At 44.0% G+C, this 25,188-nt stretch overlaps 1 protein-coding gene across 1 annotated transcript in view; it reads left to right on the top strand.

Annotated features, from left to right (window-relative positions):
- Nucleotides 1-17,876, top strand: part of PRPF18 (pre-mRNA processing factor 18) — a 34,094-nt gene extending 16,218 nt beyond the window's left edge. Inside the window, exons 2-11 of the mRNA XM_010001286.1 lie at nucleotides 993-1,070; nucleotides 1,196-1,222; nucleotides 3,968-4,072; nucleotides 5,913-6,026; nucleotides 7,449-7,595; nucleotides 9,128-9,196; nucleotides 11,130-11,270; nucleotides 11,744-11,815; nucleotides 15,195-15,350; nucleotides 17,590-17,876. Coding sequence (XP_009999588.1) covers nucleotides 993-1,070; nucleotides 1,196-1,222; nucleotides 3,968-4,072; nucleotides 5,913-6,026; nucleotides 7,449-7,595; nucleotides 9,128-9,196; nucleotides 11,130-11,270; nucleotides 11,744-11,815; nucleotides 15,195-15,350; nucleotides 17,590-17,670 — 990 coding nt within the window. The 3' untranslated portion in view covers nucleotides 17,671-17,876. The remainder of the gene's footprint in view (nucleotides 1-992; nucleotides 1,071-1,195; nucleotides 1,223-3,967; nucleotides 4,073-5,912; nucleotides 6,027-7,448; nucleotides 7,596-9,127; nucleotides 9,197-11,129; nucleotides 11,271-11,743; nucleotides 11,816-15,194; nucleotides 15,351-17,589) is intronic.
- Nucleotides 17,877-25,188: the final 7,312 nt, after the last annotated feature.

Here is a 25,188-nt window from a genome sequence, read left to right as displayed (position 1 = left end):
GGTGGGGCTGGGGAGAGGCCGAAGGGGAGGGCTGGGGTGAGGGGATCCGGAGCGGCCCGGGGTGGGTTGGGGAGGGCTAGGAGTGGCCCAGGAGGGGTCCTGGAGGAGAGGAGCAGGGTTGGCCCGCTACGGAATCAGGGAAGGAATCGGAAGGAGGTTGGTGTTGGGGGCACAGGGGGGACTGTGGGCGCAGGAGCAGCCTGGCTTGAGGGCCTCGCTGTGTGCTGTTCCCTTTGTAGTTGTTTACTTCAGGCACTGGGAAGTGAGAAAAATCTGTGTCATCTTCAGTAGGTCCTCGCCACTGCTGCAGGCGTTCACAGCATTAGCGGGGTCACGGGTGTGTGTGTGTGTGTGTATGGAGTGTGTCAGCTGAGAGATGCCCACAGCAAAGCAGAGCACTGTTGTGGATGTTTGAGTTTAGGTTTCAGCATTAATGGTTGAAGGACTGGAGGCTGTTGAAGCTGAGGCAGGCAAAGCATGAAGAAGTATTTCATATCAACCAAGGGAAATGTTTCACTTGCCAGCTGTTGTGTGTCTGCAAAGACTCATCAAACATTTATGTGTAGGTGCCCCAAACAAGCTCACAAAATACTCTGTAAAGGTGATTTCTTCCACCTTCTTGATTTAGTGTCAAATTACTTTTTGTGTGGTTTATTTGAACAACTCTTCTATACTCCAGCTGGGGCCTTGTTGTGCATGTCTGAGGTAAAGCTTTACACCAGTGAGTGCCATGGACTCACCTGACAAACAACATGTTTTTTTAAAGCACTGGAGAGCACCTGGTGCTTCCAACCCTGCTTATACACCCATGCTGTGAAGTCACTCTGTTGCTGCTTTTCAGAGGTGCTTCTAACTTGTTCCCTTTGCAGTACAATGTAGCCATCTCTGTGAGAGGATGTAGCTGAATTCTCCAAACCAAGTAAGGAAGTTTGAGCCAATTTTTGCCCAAGTACCTGAAACTGTCAAGTGTTAACAGCTTTCCTCTCTTTTAGGGAAATAAGAAGTATTTCAAACGCAGTGAGTTAGCTAAAAAAGAGGAGGAGGCCTACTTCCAGAGATGTGGCTACAAGGTATGGTCACTGTTGCTCCAAGAGCTTGTATGTTTACTTTGAAGTCTACATTTTATTCTCAAGAGTGTAAATGTTGTTAATGATAATTGTTGTTCTTTGTTTAATCTGTTAATGTTATACATTAGCCTGTAAATGAGAAGCCACCTGGAGAGGTATGAGTTTCCAAAACCATTTTCAATGCAGGAAAAGATGTGCATGTTATACAGCTACTTGAGTTTGTGTTGTGGTTTGGCTTTTCTTTTCCTTTATTTTATTTACTTCTTTTAATTTATTTATTATTTTTGTTTTGTGTGGAAAGCATGAAGTGGCTTGGGATCAAAGCTTGTCTTCCTTTCTTTTTGAATTGTGCTGTTAGGCATGAACACTGGATCTGATATAGCCACCTTCCCCCCTTATTGGAAAAAAAAATTGGATACATTGGGATAACTGTATCCATCCAGATAATTTTCACAGTCTTGTCACAATGTCCAAAAGAAATCAGTACAGTGTGGGCTCGTGTTAAAACTTTTGGACTGTATATATTTGTTTTCTGGCCACCAACCACCCAGCATGGACAGACTGCAGCAACAGCAGCATTTGTTTTCTTGCTGGCAAAAATCTTAGGAAACAATTGGGAACTGAGGGTTGATTTTTGAAGCAAATGAGTGACCTGGAAGGCTGTGTCCACCTTGGAGCGGGGTCAGGGCGATGATTGACAAGTGTGTGTGCCTGCCTGCCTGCCTGATTGTCCCTGTATGCGAGGGGTGTGCATTCCCTTGGGGAAGACAGAGGCTCGTTGTCCTGTTTGCTGTCACTGGGCACAAGTAGGAGCTTTGTTTTCAAGGCAGCTTTACCCAGTTGGTGACTTATTCTGAAACCTGGATCTGTTTGGAGAACATTGATGCCAAAATGATTCTTGCAACGTGCAGCGTTGCAGTCATGAGAAAGAGTTCTGTGAATCCAGTTGCTCTTCCAAGTGGAAATAACCATGTGATGCCTGTTGAGCATTCTCTGGGATTCTGCAGAACCTGACATAGCAGTTAAAATGGAGTTAGCTGTGCTGCTGCGGCACCAGTTTTTCTTTGGAATGTTACCCTGAAAACGGTTTTAAAATAAGTTGCTTCCTTCCGTTCAGTGCCTTTTTAGGTCCTCCCAGATTTATTAATTTGATTTTACTACACTAATGAGATGTATAATAAAGACTGATTTCTTTTTAAATTCAGGTGCATTTTTGCTTTGCTTAGACTTCCTAACTCCTAATAATTTGACTTGCTTGAAAAAAAGAAAGCACTGAAGCCAAAATAACTGTGGTAAAGATGTCACTTGTAACTTGGAGTCCAGTTGACAGAGTGATTCAAATCTTTTCCCCCAGTACTGCTGTCTCTTTATGATTTCAAGAATGTTTGTAAGTCAATATTTGTATGTATCCTTCTGCCATGGAAGTGTATTTATTTATATATGTATTTACACAGTTCTTCCATGTTTTCTGTCGCCTGTTGATCTCCCTTTTCCCTCATTGGTGGAAGTTTTATTTTTTCCCTCCCTTTATGTGTTAAGCATTGATTTTATGTCCTTCCCTTGCTCATTCTAAACACCTGTGGCTGTAGGATTGATTTCTGTGCTTGCTAGGATAGCACCAATTGTGGATTTGTGGTTGAATCCTGTAGCTGGGGCCACGGAGGTGTCAATCCTGACATCCAAAGGGAGTCATGCAGAGACTGGAGTGCAAGACTGGCATGTTGGCCTGAAATGATAGAAAAGAAATAGAATTTTAAAATTTTTATTTCTTTGAAAAAAGTCTATCTGGTACATTCACCAAACTGATCAATCTGAATTCAGGCTGGAGATGAGACCGTACTACCTGTGCACACAGAATGCTACAGGGTGCTGTAGGGTTCAGTAGAGTGTATTTCTTTTTAGCAAGGATGGAAAAGAAATACATTCTAATGAGGAATCTAGGAAAAAAACAAGAGTTGAGTGAGAACTGGAAGTGTTTCCTTATGACAGGAGTATTACCAACAGGAACGGGCTCGTGCTGTCAGAAGTGTCAGATTTGAGCTTAGAAAGGGAACAGTAGTTACATATCTGCTGCCCTAAAGGTACTTTGATCAAAGAGGTGTTTTGCATTATTAAAATACTGAGTAATGAAGAAGGAAAGCTCCTTTTGATCCAGGGACCTTTTACATTCGGAGGAGCTGTTAATGAGATCCTGTTTCTGTAGAGAAGTAGCAGGTGTATTCTTTATTTTATTTTAACCTGCAAGAAACTATGTCAAGCTGGTTAGAAAGATGTTGCCTTAAACAAGCACCTCCCAAAACCTGATAGAAACCATGGGTCACTGCTGATTGATCTCAGCTCACTGAAGCTGTAGGTGATACACATTTTAAGCTGACACTGCAGCCTTGGGTTTTAATTTCTGCCCTGGTCTCCATGCATGTGCTGTGCCTGGTGAGCTGGATGAGGAGGTTAAGTGGGCTGGGAAGGGTACCTTCCTTGGTGTGTGCCAGGCTGTTTTCTTCTGGAAGGATTCCCTCCATCTGGTTCATCACCCAGTGATGCAAAGTCTTTTGTCTGGGTGGGGAGGATAGAGCAGAGGGAGGAATCAACAGGCAGAGGGTGGATTTGCTGGTTTTGGCACCAGTGCTGACACCTGCCTGCTACAGGGATTGCCAAACTTTAGCAATTGCCCTTTCCATTTGCTATAGAGACTGCTTTCTGCAACATGCAGAACTGTTAGTTACATGCTGGTCCTTTTAAAGCTTTTCTTGTTCTGTAAAATATTATTCTAGACAATAAAAACTACAAGTTTATATTGTCATATTACAATCTGTGTTCTGGAGTTCCCACATCTTTACATTGCTATCAATATATGGGTTTATTTCCACTGGCACAGTAGTAACTGTGTCTGTTGAATGTAGGTACAGCAGCAAGAGGAGGAGGAGAAACCAATGACTTCATCAAATCCAGTGCTGGAGCTTGAACTGGCGGAAGAAAAGTTACCAATGACTCTTTCCAGACAGGAGGTAAAATAAATTCCAGCAAATGCATCTGAAGTTTCTGGCTAGGGCTGCTGTTTCTAGCGGAGTATACTTTTTCATGGCAGTTTGTATAGAATAATAAGCCTCCACCTGTACAGTCAACAGTGATCACCTTTGCTCATCAAGGATCTGCTGTCCAATTGAATGTGTAGGGAGGTACAGATGGGTAGAGTGCCCTTATGTCAGATGTGCTATAACATCTTGCAGCTCTTTCTTCTTCTGATAGAAGTTGTTTTCAGAGTTCACCTTGATTTCTAGAAGAAGCAGCCAGAGCAGCTGGTGTGTTCTTTTTCCTTTCTAAGGATTAAAAATACCTTTGTGAATGTGAGTTCACGAGCAGATCTTTACCCCAAAACAGAAGAGAAGCGGGAAGTTCAGAGTGGATGCTCATCTTGGAAACACTGAAGCTCACAGCTGAGATCATAGAATCACAGAATGGTTTGGGTTGGAAATTACCTCAAAAATCATCTAGTTCCAATCCCCCTGCATGGGCAGGGACACATCCCATTAGACCAGGTTGCTCGGAGCCCCATCCAACCTGGCCTTGAACACTTCCAGGGATGGGGCATCCACAACTTACCTGAGCAACCTGTTCCAGTGTCTCACCACCCTTACTGCTAAATAATTTCTTTCTAATGTCTAACCTAAGTCTCCTCTCTTCCAGTTTTAATCCATCACCCCTTGTCCTCTCACTAGAAGCTGTGGTGAAAAAGCCCCTGCCCCATTTATCCTTTCAGATCCTGGAAGGCTGCTATGAGATCTAAAGATGTCACATGTCCCCATAATTTTGCAAGACACTGTTTTTTTACAGGAGTGTATCTCAGGACTTGTAATGTGGGTTGTTGGTGCCAAGTTTGGTGCGAGGCTTGGTCTGTGCTGTGTAACATGCATGGTCTCACTGCTGTTGATCTACTTGGGTGCATGTTTTGGTCAAGATTTAGGTGTTCCAGCACTCCAACCACCCCTGGTTTTGTCATCCATTTGCAAATCAAATGCTTGCCAACATACAGCAAGACACTTGAACTGAATAAACAAATTAATGTCTGAATTAATTTTATTTCTTACTGTCCAACCAGTCTATTGGTATAATGAAGTGGTGGTGTGAAATGAAACATAGGCCCTTTTCTTGGTCACCAAACTATTGAGTCGTAATTCCTGGATCAATCAGCCTATTGTTTGACACACTAAGTGAGTAACAGGAAGTATAGAGAGAATCAATGCTTGAGGTAAGGAATTGAGAGAATAAAGGTCAGTTTTTGTCTCTGCCCGTGACTGCAAGTCAGCCGAGGCAGGATGTTACACACCTGTTTTAAAGTAACTACCACGTTAGTTTATGGGATTTAAGATTTACCAAATGCTTAAGGATGGGAGTTTTCAGCAAATCATCTTGCACATGTGCTGGGACAACCTCCAGCCTAGTTAGGAAGTGTTTTTACTGCCCTTGGTGGGTAGGTGAGTGAGTGTATCATCAAGTTTCTTTGTGATTTTTGAAAACAATCTTTAAGTTCTGCCAGAGGGATGATTTTTGTATATTTGTTTAAACAAGCCAGAGCAGGAGGAAGTTAAGCTATACCAAGCAACTTGGGATTTCTTGCAAAATTTAGGTTGGCAATATTTGAACTGACCTTTCACTGAAATACCGTGAGAATTCTATATTTAGGTTGTCAAGTGTCTGGAACATTTTTCTGCTGTTTAAAATGCTGCCATTTCCTCTCCAGTCAAGCTCAGCTTGTTATTTTAAGGAAAGTAAATAAATCTGCTGTTCTAGGTTTTATTTTGCTTCCTTATACAAGCTTAAGTCAGGGAATGCTTGGATTCTTTTCAGGTTATCAGGAGGTTACGAGAGAGAGGTGAGCCCGTCAGGCTGTTTGGAGAAACAGATTATGATGCATTTCAACGTCTGAGGAAGATAGAAATTCTGGCACCTGAAGTGAACAAGGTAAGACTGGCTAGCTATTAGTTCCTTGTTTGTAGTGGGATAACCAATGAGGAATGCTATAAAACTTACTGAAAATCAATTTCAGGAGCTGTTAATTTTCAGGGGTAGTACAGAGCAAAGAGAATTATCTGCTCCAGCTCATTTATTGCCTGAGAAAATACATTAAATGTCATAGTTCTGTACACAGTTACACTTCCTTACAAGAGACAGTTCTACCCTAGAAACCTTTTCTAGGCCCTTTTCAGTTGAAAAAGGGGCCTCTGGATGTCAGTAATACCCCTGCTTTTTAACCAGCAGACCGGAGTAATTTACTGTTAAAATTAGCCTATGTTTGTCATTATGTGCATCTCTGGAAGGTACAGGTTAAGTCAGAGCAGGACTGCATCCTGTCTTACTGGTATGTAAGTGATTTTTAAAATCCCTTGTTTCCAGAGCTGTTACTTGGAGAAACTTTGATTTCTCCTCTCCCTCCCCCCTTCTCTTTAAAGTAGCCATCAATTAAAAAAAATTACTACAAGTTATATCATAGTTAATTGATTTATTAACTTTGTCTTAAGAATTGATTAGTAAAATGAGGAGGTGCAGCTGGGGTTTGTTTTGCATTCACCCTTGAACATCTCCAGGGATGGAGCCCCCACAACATCTCTGGGCAGCCTGTTCCAGTGTCTCACCACCCTTACACTGAAGAATTTATGCCTGATCTCTAATGTAAATCTCTCTTATTTAATCTTAAAGCCATTACCCCTCATCCTCTCACTGCAAGCCCCTATAAAAAGCCCCTCCCCAGCTTTCCTGTAGGGCCCCTTCAGATACTGGAAGGCCACTATGAGGTCCCCCCAGAACCTTCTCTTTTTCGGACTGAACAAGCCCAGCTCCCTCAGCCTGTCCTCATAACAGAGCTGCTAAAGCCCTGAGATAATTTTTGTGGCCCTTCTCTGAACACGTTCCAACAGGTCCACGTCTTTCTTGTGCTGGGGGCACCAGAGCTGCAGCATTCTAGGTGAGGTCTCACCAGAGCAGAGTAGAGGGGTGAAATCACCTCTCTCGATCTGCTGGCCACACTTGATACAGCCCAGGATGTGGCTGACATTCTGGGCTGCATCTGCACATTGGTGATTCATGTCCAGCTTTTGATCCACTAGTACCTCCAGGTCCTTTTCCACAGGGCTGCTGTTTGAAGGTGTGAACACTGCAGAAGTCCATGCATCTCCTTTTTGTTGAGTGCTGAAGCAATCTGGAAGCTGTTCTTTGAATTCAGTTTCAATTCAGGCAACAAAAGCTAAACATTCACGCATGTGTTTACAGACTTCGGCTTTTCTTGTACAGAAGTTGGCTGCTCACTGTGACACTACTGAACTGCTTTTATTTAGTTGGGTTTTTGCTTTGAATTGTTGTGAATTAGTAATTTCTTATCTTTTCCAGGGTCTGAGAAACGACCTGAAGGCAGCTTTAGATAAGATTGACCAGCAGTATCTGAATGAAATTGTAGGAGGCCAAGAAGCAGGAGATGATGACTCACAGAATGACCTGAAAGTCCATGAGGAGAATACTACTATTGAAGAACTAGAAGTATGTGATGATTAGATTTTAATTAAGGGATTTTAGATGTAGTATATTGTGAGAAAGCTTGAGTATTGTTTAGACAAAGTTAATCTTGTTTTCAACATCTAACTTGGATATTCTGAAGTATAGTTCAATATGCTCTCTTTCAAAGCCTAGGTTTCTAAGCCTTGAGTTGCACCATAAGTGCCTACAGTAGACAGGTGGAAACTCAAATAGTCTTTCTTTACAACACCTCATCAAGAAGTGGGCAGGAAGGAAAGTGAAGCAGTCAGGATTCCCTCTGCAGAGATTTTGGAAGTATTCATACAAATACGTTACCTGGTCTTAACATTCCAAAACCTTCCCAGTGGGCATTTGAGAGGGTAACGAGCTTAGAACTGATCAGTTTTCCCTATGCAAGAAAAACAGACTCTGGAAAATAGGCACCCACAAGAATGTTTGGTATAAAATATTGGTGAGAGCAGAATGAGTGCCATGAAATGCACTCACTGGCTGGTATTTCAGTGTCATGTTTTGAAAAGCACATTAACTTAAGCTGAAAAATTTCACCCTTAATCTTCAAAACTCTTTGCAGAAGTTAATCTTCATGTCCTCCTTCCAAATGTGTGCCTAAGAACAATCTGATTTATAGCTGAGAGCTGAAATGAATGCATTATTGTGAGGAAATAGCCTTTGGCTTTTTTGTTAGGATACTAAAATAACTGTAGTACCAGAATGGATACCAATTGTAATAGGACTTCACTCCTTCATCTTTTGGTTCCCAAAATAGCCCCTTTTTGAGGCAGTAGGGCAGGCTTGATTTGAGCTGTGAAACTAATCTTTTTCTCAACAGTTTGAAAACACTGCAGTCTTAATTTTATGCTACTTTAACTGCATTCCCTTGAGCGTAAAGGCTCACACTGAATTTTGTTCCAAATCTAAGAGATTTAAAAAATAAAACTCACTTTGGAAATGTGAAGATAATGGAAATAGATTATAGATCCAACTATACCTGCTGGAAAATGTTCCTGAAAATGCTGTTAATATTAACAATTTCAAGGTTTTGTCAGGAAGGCAGACTACTGGAGCATACTGGTGTGTCTTTTCGGTGCGTTTCTTCTTAAAAATTTGTTTCCTCAATTCACAGTTCCAATTAAATGAAATGGTAAAAAGCCCCAGTACATCAGAAAATATAAATAACTTAATAATTAGACTATTTGATAGCTCTGAGAGTCTCAAAAACACAGTGCACCCACAGTTCCCCTTAATCCAGTGCTGTCAAACAACTGCTAATAATACCAATAATTTAGTAGATAATGAATGAAAAGTTAGTGTTGCATTGACTTTTCAGAAAGAATCATCTTGGCTTTTTGACACTAAATGTTTTTAATAGATCGATCAATTTCAGTAGCACATACAGGTGTTTCATTTAGTTTCCTAACTAGTGTTTTGGATGACTGGTGGACTCAGTTCAGTTTGCAGTGAATTCTACTCTGCTGTGGTGGTGGCAGGAAACTTCTGGAAATGTGGAAATAATTGCCTTTTTTCTCCTGTTCTAGGCTTTGGGAGAATCCTTAGGAAGGGGTGATGATCACTATGATATGGACATCATAACAAAGTTCTTGAAGGTAACAAACTCTAGTAGATTTATTATTCTGTAGCTGTAGCTTACTTTTTACTATCATGCTGATACGTTTTGTGAATAGAAGGGATAATTTCAGCTGCTTGAAGAGAGAAGCTCACACATTATGCTTAAAATGTGGGTTTTGTTTTAAATCCTTGGCACTCTGCAGCCTGGGTTAGTCACAACAGTGACTCTGTTAGACCTGACAAAGCTGTTGGGAGAGCACCTTTCTTCAGAATCTGGTTCTGCTTTTCCAGACAAAATAAAGATGGGTTTGATTTCCAGATGATGATTGAGGCAGTTGTATGTGGTTGCTGCCATGTACCACTGTGGCATTAAACACTTCCAAGGGGTCCCTGCCTCCCTTGCCCAGGAACAGTGGAAGCTGGAATGAAGTATCACCTGGTACTGCTATGTGAAAGATGAGAACTTTAAAGGAAACCCACTGGCTTGGCTGAGGAAATGGGTTCAAGTGGGTGGTAGAAAATTGTTTTCCTGGCAGGAAGCCTGCATTGCCTCTTTGGAGTCAGCTGGTCCACCTGCAGCTGCCGTGATCATCAGAGTCACAGCAACAGTAGAAGCTTTTGTTTGTGTGGATCAGATATGATGGCATTTTAGCTTAGGCTTTCAGACAAAGAAAGCTCAAAAATTGTTTTCCAAGTGGAGAGAAGGTAGATTCAGAATCATGGAATCATCAAGGCTGGAAAAGATCTTCAAGATCATCAAGTCCAACTGTCTGCCCAACAACCCCCAACCACTAAACCATTTCCCAAAGCATCTGATTTTTTAACACCTCCAGGGATGGTGCCTGCATCACCTCCCTGGACAGCCTGTTCCAATGCCTCACTGCTCTTTCTGTGAAGAAATTTTTCCTGATACCCCATCTGAACCTGTCCTAGTGCAGCTTGACCCGATTTCCTCTTGTCTGGTTACTGGTCACCAGGAAGAAGAGGCCAACACCTGCCTCACTACAACCTCCTCTCAGGCCGTTGTAGAGAGCAATGAGGTCTCCCCTCAGCCTCCTTTTCTCCAGGCTGAAAAACCCCAGCTCCCTCAGCCTCTCCTCATAAGGCCAGTTTTCCAGACCCCTAATCAGGGATTGCCCTTCTCTGCACCCTGTCCAGCTTCTCCATTTCCTCCCTATCCTGTGGTGCCCAAAACTGCACATAGTGCTTGAGTTGCAGCCTCACCAAGGCTAAGTAGAGGGGCAGGATCACCTCCTTGGTCCTGCTGGCCACGCTGTTCCTGGTGCAGGCTAGGATGCTGTTGGCCTTCTTGGCCACCTGGGCACACTGCTTGCTCATGTTCAGCTGCTCTCAGTCAGCACCCCCAGGTCTCTCTCAGTTGGGCAAATTTCCAGCCACTCCTCCCCAAGCCTGTAGTGCTGCTGGGGGTTGTGGCCAGAGTGCAGGACCCGACATTTGGCCTTATTGAATCTCATGCCATTGGCCTTGGTCCATAGATCCAGCCTGTCCAGATCCCTCTGCAGAGCTTCCCTGCCCTCAGGCAGATTTACACTCCCACCCAACCTAGTGTTGTCTGCAACTTGGTGTCATTAGACAGGCTTGATTTCTGTTGTCTGGAATTTTCCATGTGATCTTTACTGTTCTACAGCACCGTTACAAAAAGTTATCTGGAAACATCAGCCTTCTGCTTGGATCTCTGCTCTTTCTGTGCTTCCCTCTTCTCTCCTAGCCCTCATACCTGCACTGCTCTTTCCTTGCAGATGCCTTTTTTTTATACATGCTCCTCCCTCGCCCACAAGTTTTTATGGAAGGTTTGTTCATGTCCCTCTGAAAGGAGGCTTTTTTGCCTTTGTTAATTCAGTTTTCTCCAAAAACCTCATTTTTCCTGGGTTGCTTAAACCACCGTTCCTGACAGTTCTGGCGCGGGTGTCAGTAGGTGGCACTGTGACATAGATTTCCTTCCTCGCACAGTTTCTTCTTGGAGTCTGGGCTAAGGAGCTGAATGCCAGAGAAGACTACGTGAAACGGGGAGTCCAGGGGAAGCTGAACAGTGCCACTCAGAAGCAGACAGAGTCGTACCTGAGGCCACTCTTCAGGAAACTTCGGAAAAGGGTGAATCACTTTAAGATGTCATTATCCTCTAAGACTTGTTTTAGCTTCTGCTTTCAAGTGTTTAGTGCCCTTTCCTAAGGTAATGCTGTCTTCACTGAAGAAGAGAGGATGAAGGAGCTGGTCAGAGTTTCTGTGTCTAGAGCCCATGACTCCCAGTTTGGACCTTTTTATCGTGACCAGTGAAATCTTCTGCCTGCCCACTGCTGTTCCAGGTGTTGCTTTATGCATCACCTGTTAGCTGAGTTGCAAACCTGACAGAGAGTTTTGATGGTATTTGCACTTTGCCACTATCTACTAGGTATAACCACTTAACCTCTTGCTTCAGATCTTTCATCTGAACAAAGATATTTTGCTTTGTTGAAGTCCTCAAGCAGGGTGGGTGCTGAACTTCATATAAATGCTGAGTAGGAGGATTTTCCTGAGCTGCCATTCTGAAGTAAAGATGTCTTTTTTTGTTTTCTCTTCTCCTGTAGACACTTCCTGCAGACATCAAAGAATCAATAACAGATATTATTAAATTCATGTTGCAAAGAGAATATGTGAAGGTATGTTTGTTTGCCTTGGCGTGTTTAGGCTGTCTGGTTCCAATAGATTGAGTTTATTACTTCTGCATTTCCCATTTGGAAGGTGCGTAGCTGGAAATACATGCAACAGGCATTCAACCAAAATGAAAAATGGCTGTTTAAGGTTATGCACCAGGTCATGTTTGATCCATGGCCTGTCAGAAGATCTGCTGAGGTTGGTGAAACTGCAAAGCCTTGCAAGCACAAAAAGAATTTTTCTCAGAGATGGTTATATTGAGTTGCAGAGGAATCCTGTATGGGTAACCTGATACTGTCAAGTAAATGAAGGCATTGAATTAGTAGGAATAGAGTGTTGATTAATTAATTAGGAATTAATTGAGGTGAACTGAGTTATTCAGTATGAGACACTGCCCCTTTCTTTGGCTGTGCTCACATTACCTGGCCTGGTAAGGTTCAGGTAAGCTAATGAAAAGTTTTGGGGACAAAGTCTGCTTACGGGAGGAGGCAGAAGTGCTTTGGCACACAAGATCAAAGGCAGTGTTGATTTTTGTTTGTAGCTGCCTTCAGAAGGGGAACTCAAATGCCAAGATCATTTGCTTAAGCAGCTTGTGTCTGCAGAGGAAATTGAGCTGTGTTTTGTCTATAACATTTCTAGTATTTCTAATTATTCTTGTGATTACTTGGGATAATTTGTTGAGTAAGCAAGCAAAATTGCTTTGTTATTGAAAACACTTTAGGTGGCCTAAGGCAAGTTTTATCCCAATCATTTGACAGTAGAACTGAAGTGTGGGAGGTATGATAGTGGGGTTTTGGTTTGGGGCATTTTTTTCTCTTGGTTGTCATCATTGTGTTGAAATTCCCTTTCCAGTGGCTTTTCAAATGAGTGTGTGGGAATGAGGTGTATCTTGTGGGTGAATCAGCTGCTCCTGCAGGTGCTTGGCTTATCTAAACTGATTTTGGAGGAGCTGAGCACACATTTGGAAGTTTTGGGGTTTTTAAAATTTTTGTAGAGAGAGGGCCAATAGTATATTGGGATGTATTAAGAACAGTGTGGCCAGCAGGTCAAGGGAGGTTCTCCCCCTCTACACTGCCATAGTAAGACCACATCTGGGGTATTGGGTCCAGTTCTGGGCTCCCCAGTTCAAGAGGGACAGGGATATGCTGGAAAGAGTCCAACAGAGGCTACAAGGCTGATTAAGGGACTGGAACATCTGTCATATGAGGAGAGGCTGAGACACCTGGGGCTGTTTAGACTTGAAAAGAGAAGACTAAGAGGAGATCTTATGAATGTCTATAAATATCTGAAGGGTGGGTGTTAAGAATGGGCCAGTCTCTTTTCAGTCATGGCCTGTGATAGGACGCGGGGAGATGGCACCAAGTGACAACACAGGAAGTTCCACCTCATCATGAGGAAAAACTTCTTTACTGTGTGGGTGACAGAGCCCTGGGACAGGCTGCCCAGAGAGGTTGTGGAGTCTCCTTCTCTGGAGACTTCTAAGACCCATCTGGACACGTTCCTGTGTGATCTGCCCTGGGTGTTCCTGCTGCAGCAGGGGGGTTGGACTCGAAGATCGTTAGAGTTCCCTTCCGTTATGATTCTGTGACTGTCTGGGATTATCTATAATTTTTAATTAGGCTAATGAGCTGTGTGCTTTAAAAGATACTCATATCCTTTTCCAGTTTACTTCCTATGAGGTCTGTCTCTTTCTGCCTGCTGTTGTCTTCTGTGCGTTTTTGCTTTGTGCAGCCTGGCGAGCACTGTCAGGCACAAATTCTTACTGCTTTATTAGATACAATGCTCCAAAGACTTAAACTTTGAAATCAACATGTGACAACAAGCAAATGCCAGAATAAAAGTTGTCCACTCAACCTTAAATAACCTTGTTGTGACAGTCCTGACAGGAGTTTTTGGTTGCATGTTCACCTGTGTTTCATGACAAAAGCATATTTAAGTCAGCAAATAGGTATTTGACTGAGACTGTTCACGGATTCTGCTTCGTGTTGCTGAAGAATAAGTCCCTTTTTTGGTTTTGCTCTCAGCTCTTGTCTGCAAGTTCCTGCCTTGTTAATTTTTCACCTCCCAGTCTGCTCATTGCCAGTTGGGAAGAAACTGCACCCACTGGCCACAATTGCTATTTCTTAATTGTTCAGTCTCAAAGTGGGAGATGATAAATGAACACTTTATCAGTGAGTCTTGTAGCTGCTTGCTGACAGTGGTTGAATGTCCTGCTCCAAGTCCTCCTTGAAGCTGTGTCTGTAATTGCATGTGTGTCTATTCCCCTCACCTCCTGATTCTCAGTTTTCATGCTGTTTTTTTAAGCTCTGTACTTCTCATCCTTTCTCTCTTTCTTTCTGTTTGTTTTCCCTTCCAATTTTATCTCTGTTCTTCCCCAGGGATGTTGTCTACTACCACTTTTGATGTTAGGAAACGGGATCTGCTATCTTGATCTGGAAATACCAGATTTATTTACTACTGTTTTGTTCATAAACATTATTACAAATGTGCTTATTTAACCCAGTTTTGTAGAGGGCTGGTTCTCAGCCTCACTGGGGGCTTGCTTCTCCCCCTGAGAGCTGGCAGGCCCCAGTGCACTCCTGTGTACTGGGTGACCTCAGTTCTGCACACGCTTTGTCAGCCTGCACTGGGTTGTTCTTACAGCCAGGCTCCCTTGATTAGTCTGCAACCAAAACAGCAGAGGTTGTAAATGTGATTACAACAGAAAAGCTTATCATAGAATCATGGAATGGTTTGGGTTGGAAGGGACCTTGAAGATCATCTAGTTCCAACCCCCTTGCATGGGCAGGGACACCTCCCACTAGACTCGGTTGCTCAAAGCCCCATCCAACCTGGCCTGAACACTTCCAGGGATGGGGCATCCACAGTTTCTCTGGGTAACCTCTTCCAATGTCTCATCACCCTCACAGTGAGAAATTTCTTCCTGATGTCTAACCTAAATCTCATACAGTTTAAAGCCATTCTCCCTTGTCCTATCACCACAAGTCCTTGTAAAAAGTTCCTCCCCAGCTTTCTTTTAGGCCCTCTTCAGGTATTGGAAGGCTGCTATGAGGTCTCCCCAGAACCTTCTCTTCTCCAGAAGAGAACCAGTTACAGGAACCTAAGAAAGTTAAGTTGAAAACAATCCCAGTAAACTTCAGTTTTAATTAATTTTAGATGGCCTTTTCCAGTGCTTTCTTTCCTCACCCCATGGGTGAAGTCCTTGCTTCCTTCAGAGTTCAGCATAAACATGAATTACATTAGGAAGATGAGATTAGTTCATATTGTGCAGCAGAACCTGGTTCACAGAGACTGGAACAAATCGTGTTACTGTGCCTGGCAGTGCAGAAATGCTGCTCCCTGGTACCTTGCTTTGCTGAGAGTCCATGCACTGTGTTTCTGCAGGCAAATGATGCCTATCTTCAGATGGCAATTGGGAATGCTCCCTGGCCTATTGGGGTCACTATGGTTGGCATCCACGCTCGGACGGGGCGTGAAAAGATCTTCTCCAAGCACGTGGCCCATGTCCTCAACGATGAGACTCAGAGGAAGTACATTCAGGTAAGTGTTGGCTCTGGAAATTCAACAGATTTGCCTTTGAAGTTAAGGGGGCTTTGAGAAATGCTGGTTTCATCGTTATAGGTGTTGTGGTAAAAAGGTCCTAGAAGTGGACAGTTGCCTTCGTTTGGGTCAAACATAACAATTGTTTAATAGGTGGCACATCCTGGACCTGGAGGCTCTTTGGTTCTGTGCCAGGAACAGGGTCTGATGGGTTTTTCTGTGTCTTAATTATAATGATCCTACACGAACACCCAAGGAGCTGTGAAGACATGCTTTATTCTCCTGAGTTCCTTCACTGCTGAACTCCTGGTTTTAACATCCTGGTGTGGACTTTAATACCATGGGATACAGTCCTGACTGTTTCTGCAACTAGATGGATGCAGTCATTGTTCAAACATGATTCTCTTAACAAGTGTGGACTCAGAAGTCCAGGTTTAGTTCCTCCTGTGCATATTCATACTCATGTCATGAACTTCTTTTGCTTGTGGAATTAATAGCAGTGGTGTTTGATATTTCAGTGTAGTGGGTGGACAGGTCTGAGGAAAAAAGTCCTCTTGCGTTGTAAAATGTATTTGCCTCCTGCCAGTTGCAGTTTCATTGAGGTGGAGACCTTCTGCCTTAATTCTAAAGCCTCCAGAGCAGCATCGTGGAGCTCAGAGCTTCTGGCAGGGGAGGTTTACGTAGATGTCTGTTTCTAGTGGGGCTACAAGTGTAACATTTGGTTTCTCTTCAACTCTAGTAGTATTATCGTAACCTGTGAAATATCATAATGAAGTCAGAGGAAGCTCCAGACACTCTTAATGAGCCAACAGATTAATTAATTATTTTGTAAGGTGAAAATTGGCATGTGGATTATGCATCTTCAGAGACAGGCTCCAGTTAGTGTAATACTTGCTTGGAAGTATTTAATGAATGGAATAACTTGTGTTGAGCCAAACATTTTTGTTGTTAGTCTGTGTTGAGAAAGGAATTTGGACTCTGAAGGAAGATTTTTGTGGGCCTCAGCAGAGCCAGAATTCTGCTTCTCCCAACTTTAGTGAAGAATTTGCTCTCTGAGTTCATTTACCCTTCTTCTAGCAGAAAGATCTCTGCTCTGTAGTGTTGCTTCATCTCTTTTAGTGTGCCCTGTGGAAGATAAAATGTTTATTAATTACTGAGTTTCTCCCTTAGCTGTTTTTGGGGTTACATCAAGGAAATCTTTGTGTTTATCTTCCCATGGTGAATTTCCAATCCGTGCTTCTGAATTACCCAGTTTGCTGAAGTGCCAGGACAGAGGTGGCTTTAAAGGTCTGTTTTCTCTGTCTTGGTTTTAAATTTCAGGTCTAGTTTAGCTAGTCTGGTTCAAACTGGACCATGGAATATTATCTGTGCTCCCAGCAGTTACATCAAACTAACATGTTTCTGACTTATAACAAACCTGGGATCAACAAAGAGTTGTGGTGCTAGGACATGTTTTCCAGACTTGCCTGCATTGAAGAGGCCTAAACATCCTCTATTGAACCATTTTTCCCTTCATTGAGGAGCCACCTTCCATTGTGAGTGTCTCATGACAGGCTTATGTCTCTGCTACCTTGGGGTACAATGTCCCTGCTCAATTACCTTTACCACCACCAGCAGTTTTCTTGCTTCTTTCTTAGACTTTTCTTTGTGACTTGCAAGAAAACAATCACAGGGCTTCTCTCATGGTGTTTCTTGGCAGTCCATGTCTTGAAAGAACTGAAAAGTTGACATTTTGCTTTTCTTCTTGGCTACTTCAGTTTGCCTCCAGGGTGTAGGTCAGATGTGGTACCACCATGGGGAAGAATGACATCTCTCCTCCAGAGACTGTTTGGTTCTTGTAGCCATGCAGCTTGTTTTGGTGTCAGAAATTGCTTTTTGCTCTATAAAATGACTTTTAATATTCAAGTTTCTTTTAAATAACTTCTATTGTGATAGTTTTGTTTTCTCCCATGGTGGTGAAGAGGGTTTAAAGCATAACTGTGATCCTTCATTGTGGATCTGTCATGAGGGCAGGAATCTTTGGTCTCTTTGGTTATGCTCTTCTAATATTGGAGCTAATACTGCAGCCTGAAGGGTTCATAAAACTTGAAAAACAACCAGATAAAAAAACCCTTAATGCCAAAATAGCAGCCGTTTGTCTTGAATTCTTCTTGATAAGCTTAAAAATACTGTAGCCTGCTAATTTTGTTTGACAGCTGCAGTTTTGTGACAGAATTGTCCTTGTTTTGTTCATTCCTAGGGGCTGAAGAGGCTCATGACCATTTGCCAGAAGCACTTCCCCACAGACCCATCAAAATGTGTGGAGTACAACGCGTTGTGAGGCTCTGCAGCAGCCAGGGCTGCCTCATCTTTTGATCTCCAGGACCCAGGGAGGACTGAAGAGGAGAGTTTGTGCTTTAACACCCACAGGAACCTAGGGTGGGCTTTGGGAAAAAAAGCATAAAGCAGCAGATTTTCTACAGCTTCCCTTTTACAAGCCCCATTTATTTAGATTTATTTTAAAATCTGTGCTTCATGCTGAACACAGCAGAGGGGGGTGGGGTCTGGAAGGGGGAGTGTGACCAGGACAATGACCAAGAGACAATGAACATGTCCCTTGCTTTTATTTCAGTTTGTTATTCAAGGGAACCATACAGCCTGAACTGTTTCCCAGATCTTAGAGCTTTAGAGGAGACTCAGCCCTGCAAGGAACGTGTGTGGAATTTTTTTGGCTCCTTTCCCATTGGAGACTGATGTGGGGAGATGATTAGAGGGAAGCAGTTGAATCTGAATCTTGGTTATTTCTGTAAATATGAAGACTTTAATGACTAATCTTTCATGTGGAATTTATCAGGAGGGGAAAAAAAAAAGGTTTATATATTTCTCAGCTGAAAAATACAGCCAGTCTTGGTGCAAAGAGTTTTTGATCTTGAATACATCTGATTTGGCTTCTTTTTATTTTTTTGGGTAACGACATTTTTAATATAAACCTTCTGGGCTTGGGGAAAATAATCTTATGGCTCTTGAGGCTTTCAAATCCCATTTTTATACATCTGGAGAAAATCTCAGTCTGCTGGGCATTGCAGAGAAAATAATTAGGACCTCCCATGACCACATCCAGTATTTCTAGCAGCCGCAGATCTGCCATCGTGCATCTTGACTGGGAATGGTGAAGAAATGCACAGAAATGATGTCTGAGGCTGCATCAACAGTGAAAAAGTCTTAAGCTGAAAGCACAGAATCACAGAATGGTTTGGGTTTGAAGGGACTTCAAAGATCATCTAGTTCCAACCCGCCTGCATGGGCAGGGACACCTCCCACTCTAGACCAGGTTGCTTCCAGGGATGGGGCATCCACAGCTTCGCTGGGCAACTAGTTCCAGTGTCTCACCATCCTCATAATGAATAATTTCTTCCTGATGTCTTAATCTGAATCTCCTCTCTTCCAGTTGTAATCCCTTCCCCCTTGTCCTCTCACTACAAGGCCTTGTAAAAATCCCCTCCCCAGCTTTTCTGTAGCCCCTTCAGGTACTGATAGGCTGCTATGAGGTCTCCCTGAAGCCTTCTCTTCTCCAGGCTGAACAGCCCCAACTCTCAGCCTGTCTTCATAGGAGAGGTGCTCCAACTCTGACAGCAGTACCTCTGCAGCAGCATTAATATGTCCTTAAGGAGGCCTTATGAGGCCTTACAGTGGTAACTTGTGGGCTCTGAACTCGGAAGTGATGATGATGGAAGGCAGGCCTGGTACAATGTGAGCAGAACTATGTCCTGAAGAAATTTGTAAATATTCAGTGTGTTGGTTTGGCAAATCCTCACCTTCAGTGGAAGCCTGGAGCAGGAACTGGTGCCCCTGTCTGAAGGAGTTGCCCATCTCCTGTGGGTATTCACCATGTGGGTATTTCACCTGTGGCACAGTGAAATGTGATGGGGTGTTTGTGCTGGCAGTGTTTGGAGGAGTATCGTGAGAAGCTTCAGGTTCTGGAGATGCTTTGTTATAAGTGGCTCTTTGGAATTGGGAGTTTTTTAGTCTGGAGTGTCTGACCCCAGAGAAAATGTCAAGAGCTTAAACAGTTTAGAAGTCATAAAAATGAGGCTGATGAGACCTATTGGCACTTGGGGAGGAGCCTTTGGGGAATAGATGGGGATTTGTGGGAAAAGGTTGGGCAGATGTCAAGAGCACGGAAGAGTTTCATTAGCAGTGGTGTCTGGTGATTTCTCTTGCAGTGACTCTTTGGAGGAGGCATTATTGCAACAGGAAACATTCAGAGCTCTGCAACTTTATCCCCTTTCCCACCCAGATGATTTCCTAAATCTTCATCCTGACCTTAGTTTTGAACTCTTTCAATAATTGGAGGACAATCTTGTCCCTCGTTAAGAAGAGCTGTAATTTCCCTGGAAAGAGCAGCAAGTGAGTAGCCAGGGGATGGTTTAAGGAGCATTGGAACATCTGCTTTAGAGGGAACTGGATTCCTTAGGGCATCTGTAATGGTATTAGATAGATTTTTCCCTTTCTGCTTTAGAACTAATTATTGAGGAGAGTTTTAATGGTACCCTGAGCACCCGTTGGACTGGGGACGCGTCTCCTGTAGGGATGTGAGTTTGGGGTTGGAATGTTTCAATCTGATCAGGTTTTAAAGAGTGTAACTGCAGGACTGTGCCTCCTTGCTGACAGCCCCTGAAATGCAGCCACCGTGCTTGAATGGATCCCACGACGGAAGAACTTTATCCCCCTGCAATTTGTGGAATGGTGCTGCACAGGGAACTGAGGAGCTGGGAAGTACTTTCTCACGGCATCTCTGGGTAAGAGTTTCCAGCTGTCCAGCACGTGAGAGCCAGCTTTGGTCCTCAGGGGATTGCAAGCTGGGGGACACTGTTACGGCAGCTGCTTTTCATCATTGGTTGGAGGCTCTTTGCAGCTGGATGGCCCCAAATTACAGCTACCAGACCGTGATCGAGTAGTTAATAATGCCTTTTAGCAAAAAATAATAATAATAAAGAGTTCAGAACCCACCCGAGTCTAGCTCAGGGATGAGTGGGTGTGGTGCAGCTGTCACACGGCTTGACAGCTTTTGTGGGGAGGGGATGTTTCAATTTAGCCATTTAGACTTTTCCCTCTGGGCTTCTCCAGATGTTTATTTCTGATTATTCTGCGTTGGGCGGAAATAGCTGCACTGAATCCAAAGCCTTGTAGCCTTAGGATGAAGTAATTCGTTTGCTGGAGCCGTGTCTGGAGTGTTTTGGGGACTGAAGTGTCCTTGGTTGTTTCTTGAAGCCCTTGACCCTTCCTTGGCTTCGTAGGGGAAGGGGCTGTGCCAGGTGGTTCTCTCCAAGTAGTTGGTATCTGCCTTACATTGGTGTTACCGTGCTCAGTGGTAGTTAGAGGCCTTTGATTCCTAATTTTCTATTTGTCTATATGGCTGGAAAGACTCTTAGGGTGGGATCTTAGGTATGTGGGATCAATTTAGTTTGACTGAAGAACTGGGTTCCTCTCCTGCTACCTGCCTTATCATTTCCGTTAATACATCCAGTGTTGGCCAAAGAATGAACCTGGTTGAGATGTAAATGGCTTCACTTCCCAGAGGCAGAAGAACACTCCAGCTCCTGGGAATAAGTACAGGACAAAGTGCCCTCCAGGAGGGATGGCACAAGGGTGTCAGCACCAGTATCAGATCTGGAGCAGGCTGTGAGGGGAGCTGCTCCTCATGCGTGGTAGTTTGGAGAGGTGCCTGCAGCACTCTCAGAGCCACTGGCAAGAAATTTGAGCCAAACTCCCAGAGTTGGGGGGATGTCTGAAAAATTTAATCACTGCCATTTTGTCCTATCTCAAACCTTATTGGGGATTTACTCACAAGATTGTTCTCCACATGGTTCTGCTGAGTGATGGTTGGCGTGGCCTCCTGGGACCAGGTTGGTGTCACTGATGGCTTCCTGTGCCATTGGGTGGATGATACAAGAGGTGGTTGGGTGGAAAGGAGCTCCCTGGACAGTGGGAATAAATTAAAAGAAGAGGAAGCAACTCAGCTTGGCTCTGGGGAGTGTGGATGGGGCCCCTGGAGCGTGTGGCTGTTGGAAGCTGCCCACCATTTTGGAGGTGCTGTGCAGCTGCAGGGGTCACCACTGCCCGTGGAGCTCAGTCAATGTTCTCTTTGTGCCTTGGTTTCCTGCTGTGGTGGGAAGTCAGTTGTGTGGTTTTGCTGCCCAGGAGGCCTCCTGAGCCCCGAGAGTGGTGCTTGAGAGAATACACCGTGGGGCCAGCAGGGATCTGCCCAGTGTGAGCCCTGAATCTCAAGGGATCTCTAAAGGACAGGCTGTCTGGGGGGGGACACCCAGTGTTTCCTGCAGTTGGGGTTCCTCCTGGAAACCCTGGCCAGCTGTGTGCACATCTGGACCCAGTGTCTGGCAGAGGTGGTGGAGGGGTGACCATAGGACGGACTCTGTGCTCTGCCCCCTAGAAAGGACTGCAAGGTTTCATTTTGAAAATGCTTTAATAAGGAAGTGTTGACAACACTGTTCTGCAAAATGTAAAGGTAACTATACAAATTCTTAATACAAAAAGAATAAATTAAAAGCAGATCTTTTTTTTTTTTAATTCTGCAACTTTTTCTACAACATACATATTTTTTTCCTTGATTACAGTTGAACAGAATCCAGTCAAATCATTTTCCATGCTCTAAAGTCAATTTCAGGAGAGAGACCTAATTTTTTTGTTGCATTTTTTTCCCCTTTTTTTTAAACTAGAAGAGTCCATTTTACACAACTTGTAATAAAACTATTGACATTAATATATATGTAAAACTTTACATCTAGTTAACTAAGCAGTAACTGGTCATCTGATAGCACCTGAATGGGGATTGGCTATGCCTGAAACTAAAACTAATACAGAGTGAAAACAAATTGGACTGTTTGAACATTTTCAACACTCGACTGCATATAATATCATTTAAAAATAAACCCTGCCTTCCAGCACGGCCCTGTGCTCCTGGCTCAGCAGAGGGAGCCTCAGACATGGAGACTAAAATGCAATTGTGGCTTTTATGTCAGATGGAGCCTTAGAAAATAAAAAAGGAAAGGAGGGGGTTAAGTTGGTAGTCAAGTGCTTGTATATAATAGCTATGTATATACCCCTCCGCCTTATACTTAAATATGTTAATCTCACATGATTAACATTTTATGTACATTTGTGTTTTAATTGAATTGAGCTAAACAGTAAAACCTGTTTTACTTAATCTGTCTTTACTACCAGACTGGCTGCTCACGTGTGCCCTTGATTGCAAAACAGAAAAGCAGAATGCAAAGCAAAACTCAGTCGGTTTCTAGAAAGCTTTTTTTCCCTCTACTCAAGCCTGTTTGCAATTCAGGCCAACCATTTATTTATTATTCTTCCCCCCCTCCCTAATTTCAGGGCTGCCACCTTTTAACCTTTGCTGCAAAACTGCAGATCTGGTCTTGGAGGAATTCATGTTTCTTCCTGTAGTGCCCAGAGGCCTCATAGTGCTGCTGTTGTTGAATTCTTTTTAATTAAAAGAAGGTACACAGAAAAAAAAACAAACCAACCAACCCCAAACCACTTACCAGGGAAATTAAAAAGAAAACAGACAGTTGCTTAGAGCCCCTAAAAATCCATGGGCTAAATTACTTGCTCCTGCTTAATTTGGTCTGTATTTAATCCTTTCACTTTAGCTACCAAATCTTATCAGTAAATGTCACTAATCGGTGCTATCTCTTATCCAGCTAAAAATCCAATTAGGAGCCTGAAATAATTCCTATGTTAACGACCCCAAAGCAGAGAGAGAGGGTGAAAACAACGTTTTGCACGTCCAGATAAAGGTTGCAATCACTGCTGTCCCAGCAGTTGGTTGTGAGGCTTCAATTACTGTCAGAGGGGCTTGTTCTCTGGTGCTGAGCCATGGTGGAGGTCCAGCAGCACCAGGCTGTCCTGGCTGGCTTCAAAAGCCCTTTGCCAGGACTAAAAAAATTAAGCCTTTTTTTTTTTTTCCAGAGGGATAATTTAATTTATGCTTCATGTGTGAACATGAAAATTCCCTTCCTGGCTCTGCTGTGGATTTCCCTGGACAAGTAGCAGCCTTTGCTGCCCGTCACTGTCCTCACCTGTGCCAGGCCACCCCCTGCCTGGTCACTGATGTGAGCGAGAGGCACAGCAGGCACGGGCAGGGACCTGGAGCAAACACCTCTCTGCAGGTGTGGCAGGAAGGTACTCCCAGGAGCTGCTTGCCTTTATTTTTAGCATCCCCAGCATCCTTCCAAGCCTAATTATGAAGAACCTATTATCTTTTTAAAGCCTGGAATGCAGTTTTCCAGCAATCTGAATACCAGAAGGTGTGGCAGCCCCCCAAGTCGTGGTGTTTGAATTTCCAAGGTTTTGCCCTGCTCTGTCTGGTAGACGCTGCTGTGACTCCCGGGACAGGCGCGCGCACCCGCGCCCTTTCTTTTTCTCTTCCAACTCAACCTAACTTCAGTTTTCTGCTTTTCACAACGTAACCCCCTCCGGCTGTTTTCTTTTAGTGCCTTTCCCATAGGAAATTCATCGTTTGCACGCACACACGGGGGAAGGTTGGGTGCCTCCCCCCATCTAGTGGCAATAAAAACAGCATAGCACCGTGGCGAAGACTAGACGTGCCAGCTTCGACATCCACCCAGATTGTGCACTTGTTGGGTACAAAAGTGTCTGTGAGGCCTTTGAAAGTTCCATGGCTTGACGTGTACAAAGCGTTGCGTGTAAACTTGCAGCTCCTTCCGTCACGATCCCTCGTGGTACCAGCAGGCAGCTCTTTGCTTGTGCCCAACACCTCGTGGAGTTGCTTCTCTTTCCTGCGGTCGCGTCTGTGCCCTGGTCTGTGGGATGTCCCGCCCGGCGGCTGCGCGGCCGTTCCCCTTCCCGACGGACCGGTTCTCCCGCACAGCCCTGCGCTGGGGGGACGAGCCCTTTGCTACACTTGGTGCTAAGGGAAGGGGAGGTGAGTGGAGCAGGTGTGTTGATGCAGCTGTAGGTGTCAATCAGGTTGTGATGTGCTTTCCCTTGGGTTTCATCTTCATGCTTTGTGCAGAAATAGGTTAGAATTTATTGGTTGTATCTGGTCGGAGAAAGGTTTGTTTTGTTGGTGGTTTTTTTTGGCAATTTTTAACTTCAGTGTGTTAAAAAACACCGAACTAGCACAAGCCCAACCTCTGTGTATTGGTGTGCAGCCTGTGCCAGTACTTGCCTCTGCTTTAGGTAATGCCTTTGTAAACCTGGTATGTCCAGTTGAAAGTAGGTTGTAGACAGCGATGCTGTGATACCAGCCCAGACTTCCCTTGTGCCCTCAGCACATCAGGGTGTTTTACTTGCATGTAGGTGGGCTCAAAGTAAAGAAGAAAATGCTGTTTTGCAGGAGGTGGTCGTGTCTGCCACCGGGTTCTGGGAGATGTTCTTGTAGGTAGAACTTGCTGAGCAAATGCATCCTGCTGGTAGTGGTGTGGCCATCTTTGGCAGTGCAGATCTGATGGCCAGGCTCTGACACATCTCTGCAGTGATGGGATTTCATTGTTTCAGAACAGAAGCACTTTCAGGGCTATGATATGCATCTCTAAGCCCCTGTCCCATTTGACTCCCCCTCTTTAAGCCAGTGCTCTGTTGGCTTCCGATCACAGGTCATGGAAACCTTCCTGCTGTTATGTGCCACGGAACAATGGGATTTGAGGCAAGCCTGGAAAGGCTTCCATTGTTTCAAAGGAAAACCAATTTTGAACCTGCCACCTGACGATGAGGATGCTGCTCTTCTGCACCCACTGTCCGGCAGGGGAGGCGCTGGGGTCGGGGGATGTCCCAGGGGATGTCCCAGGGCTGGTGCCCCAAGAGCGTC

The sequence above is a fragment of the Chaetura pelagica genome, unplaced genomic scaffold (assembly GCF_000747805.2).
Source record: "Chaetura pelagica isolate M959 unplaced genomic scaffold, ChaPel_1.0 scaffold66, whole genome shotgun sequence".
Classification (NCBI taxonomy): Eukaryota; Metazoa; Chordata; class Aves; order Apodiformes; family Apodidae; genus Chaetura; species Chaetura pelagica.
Note: the sequence above shows the minus strand (reverse complement) of the source record. Positions and strands in the feature narration are given on the sequence as shown.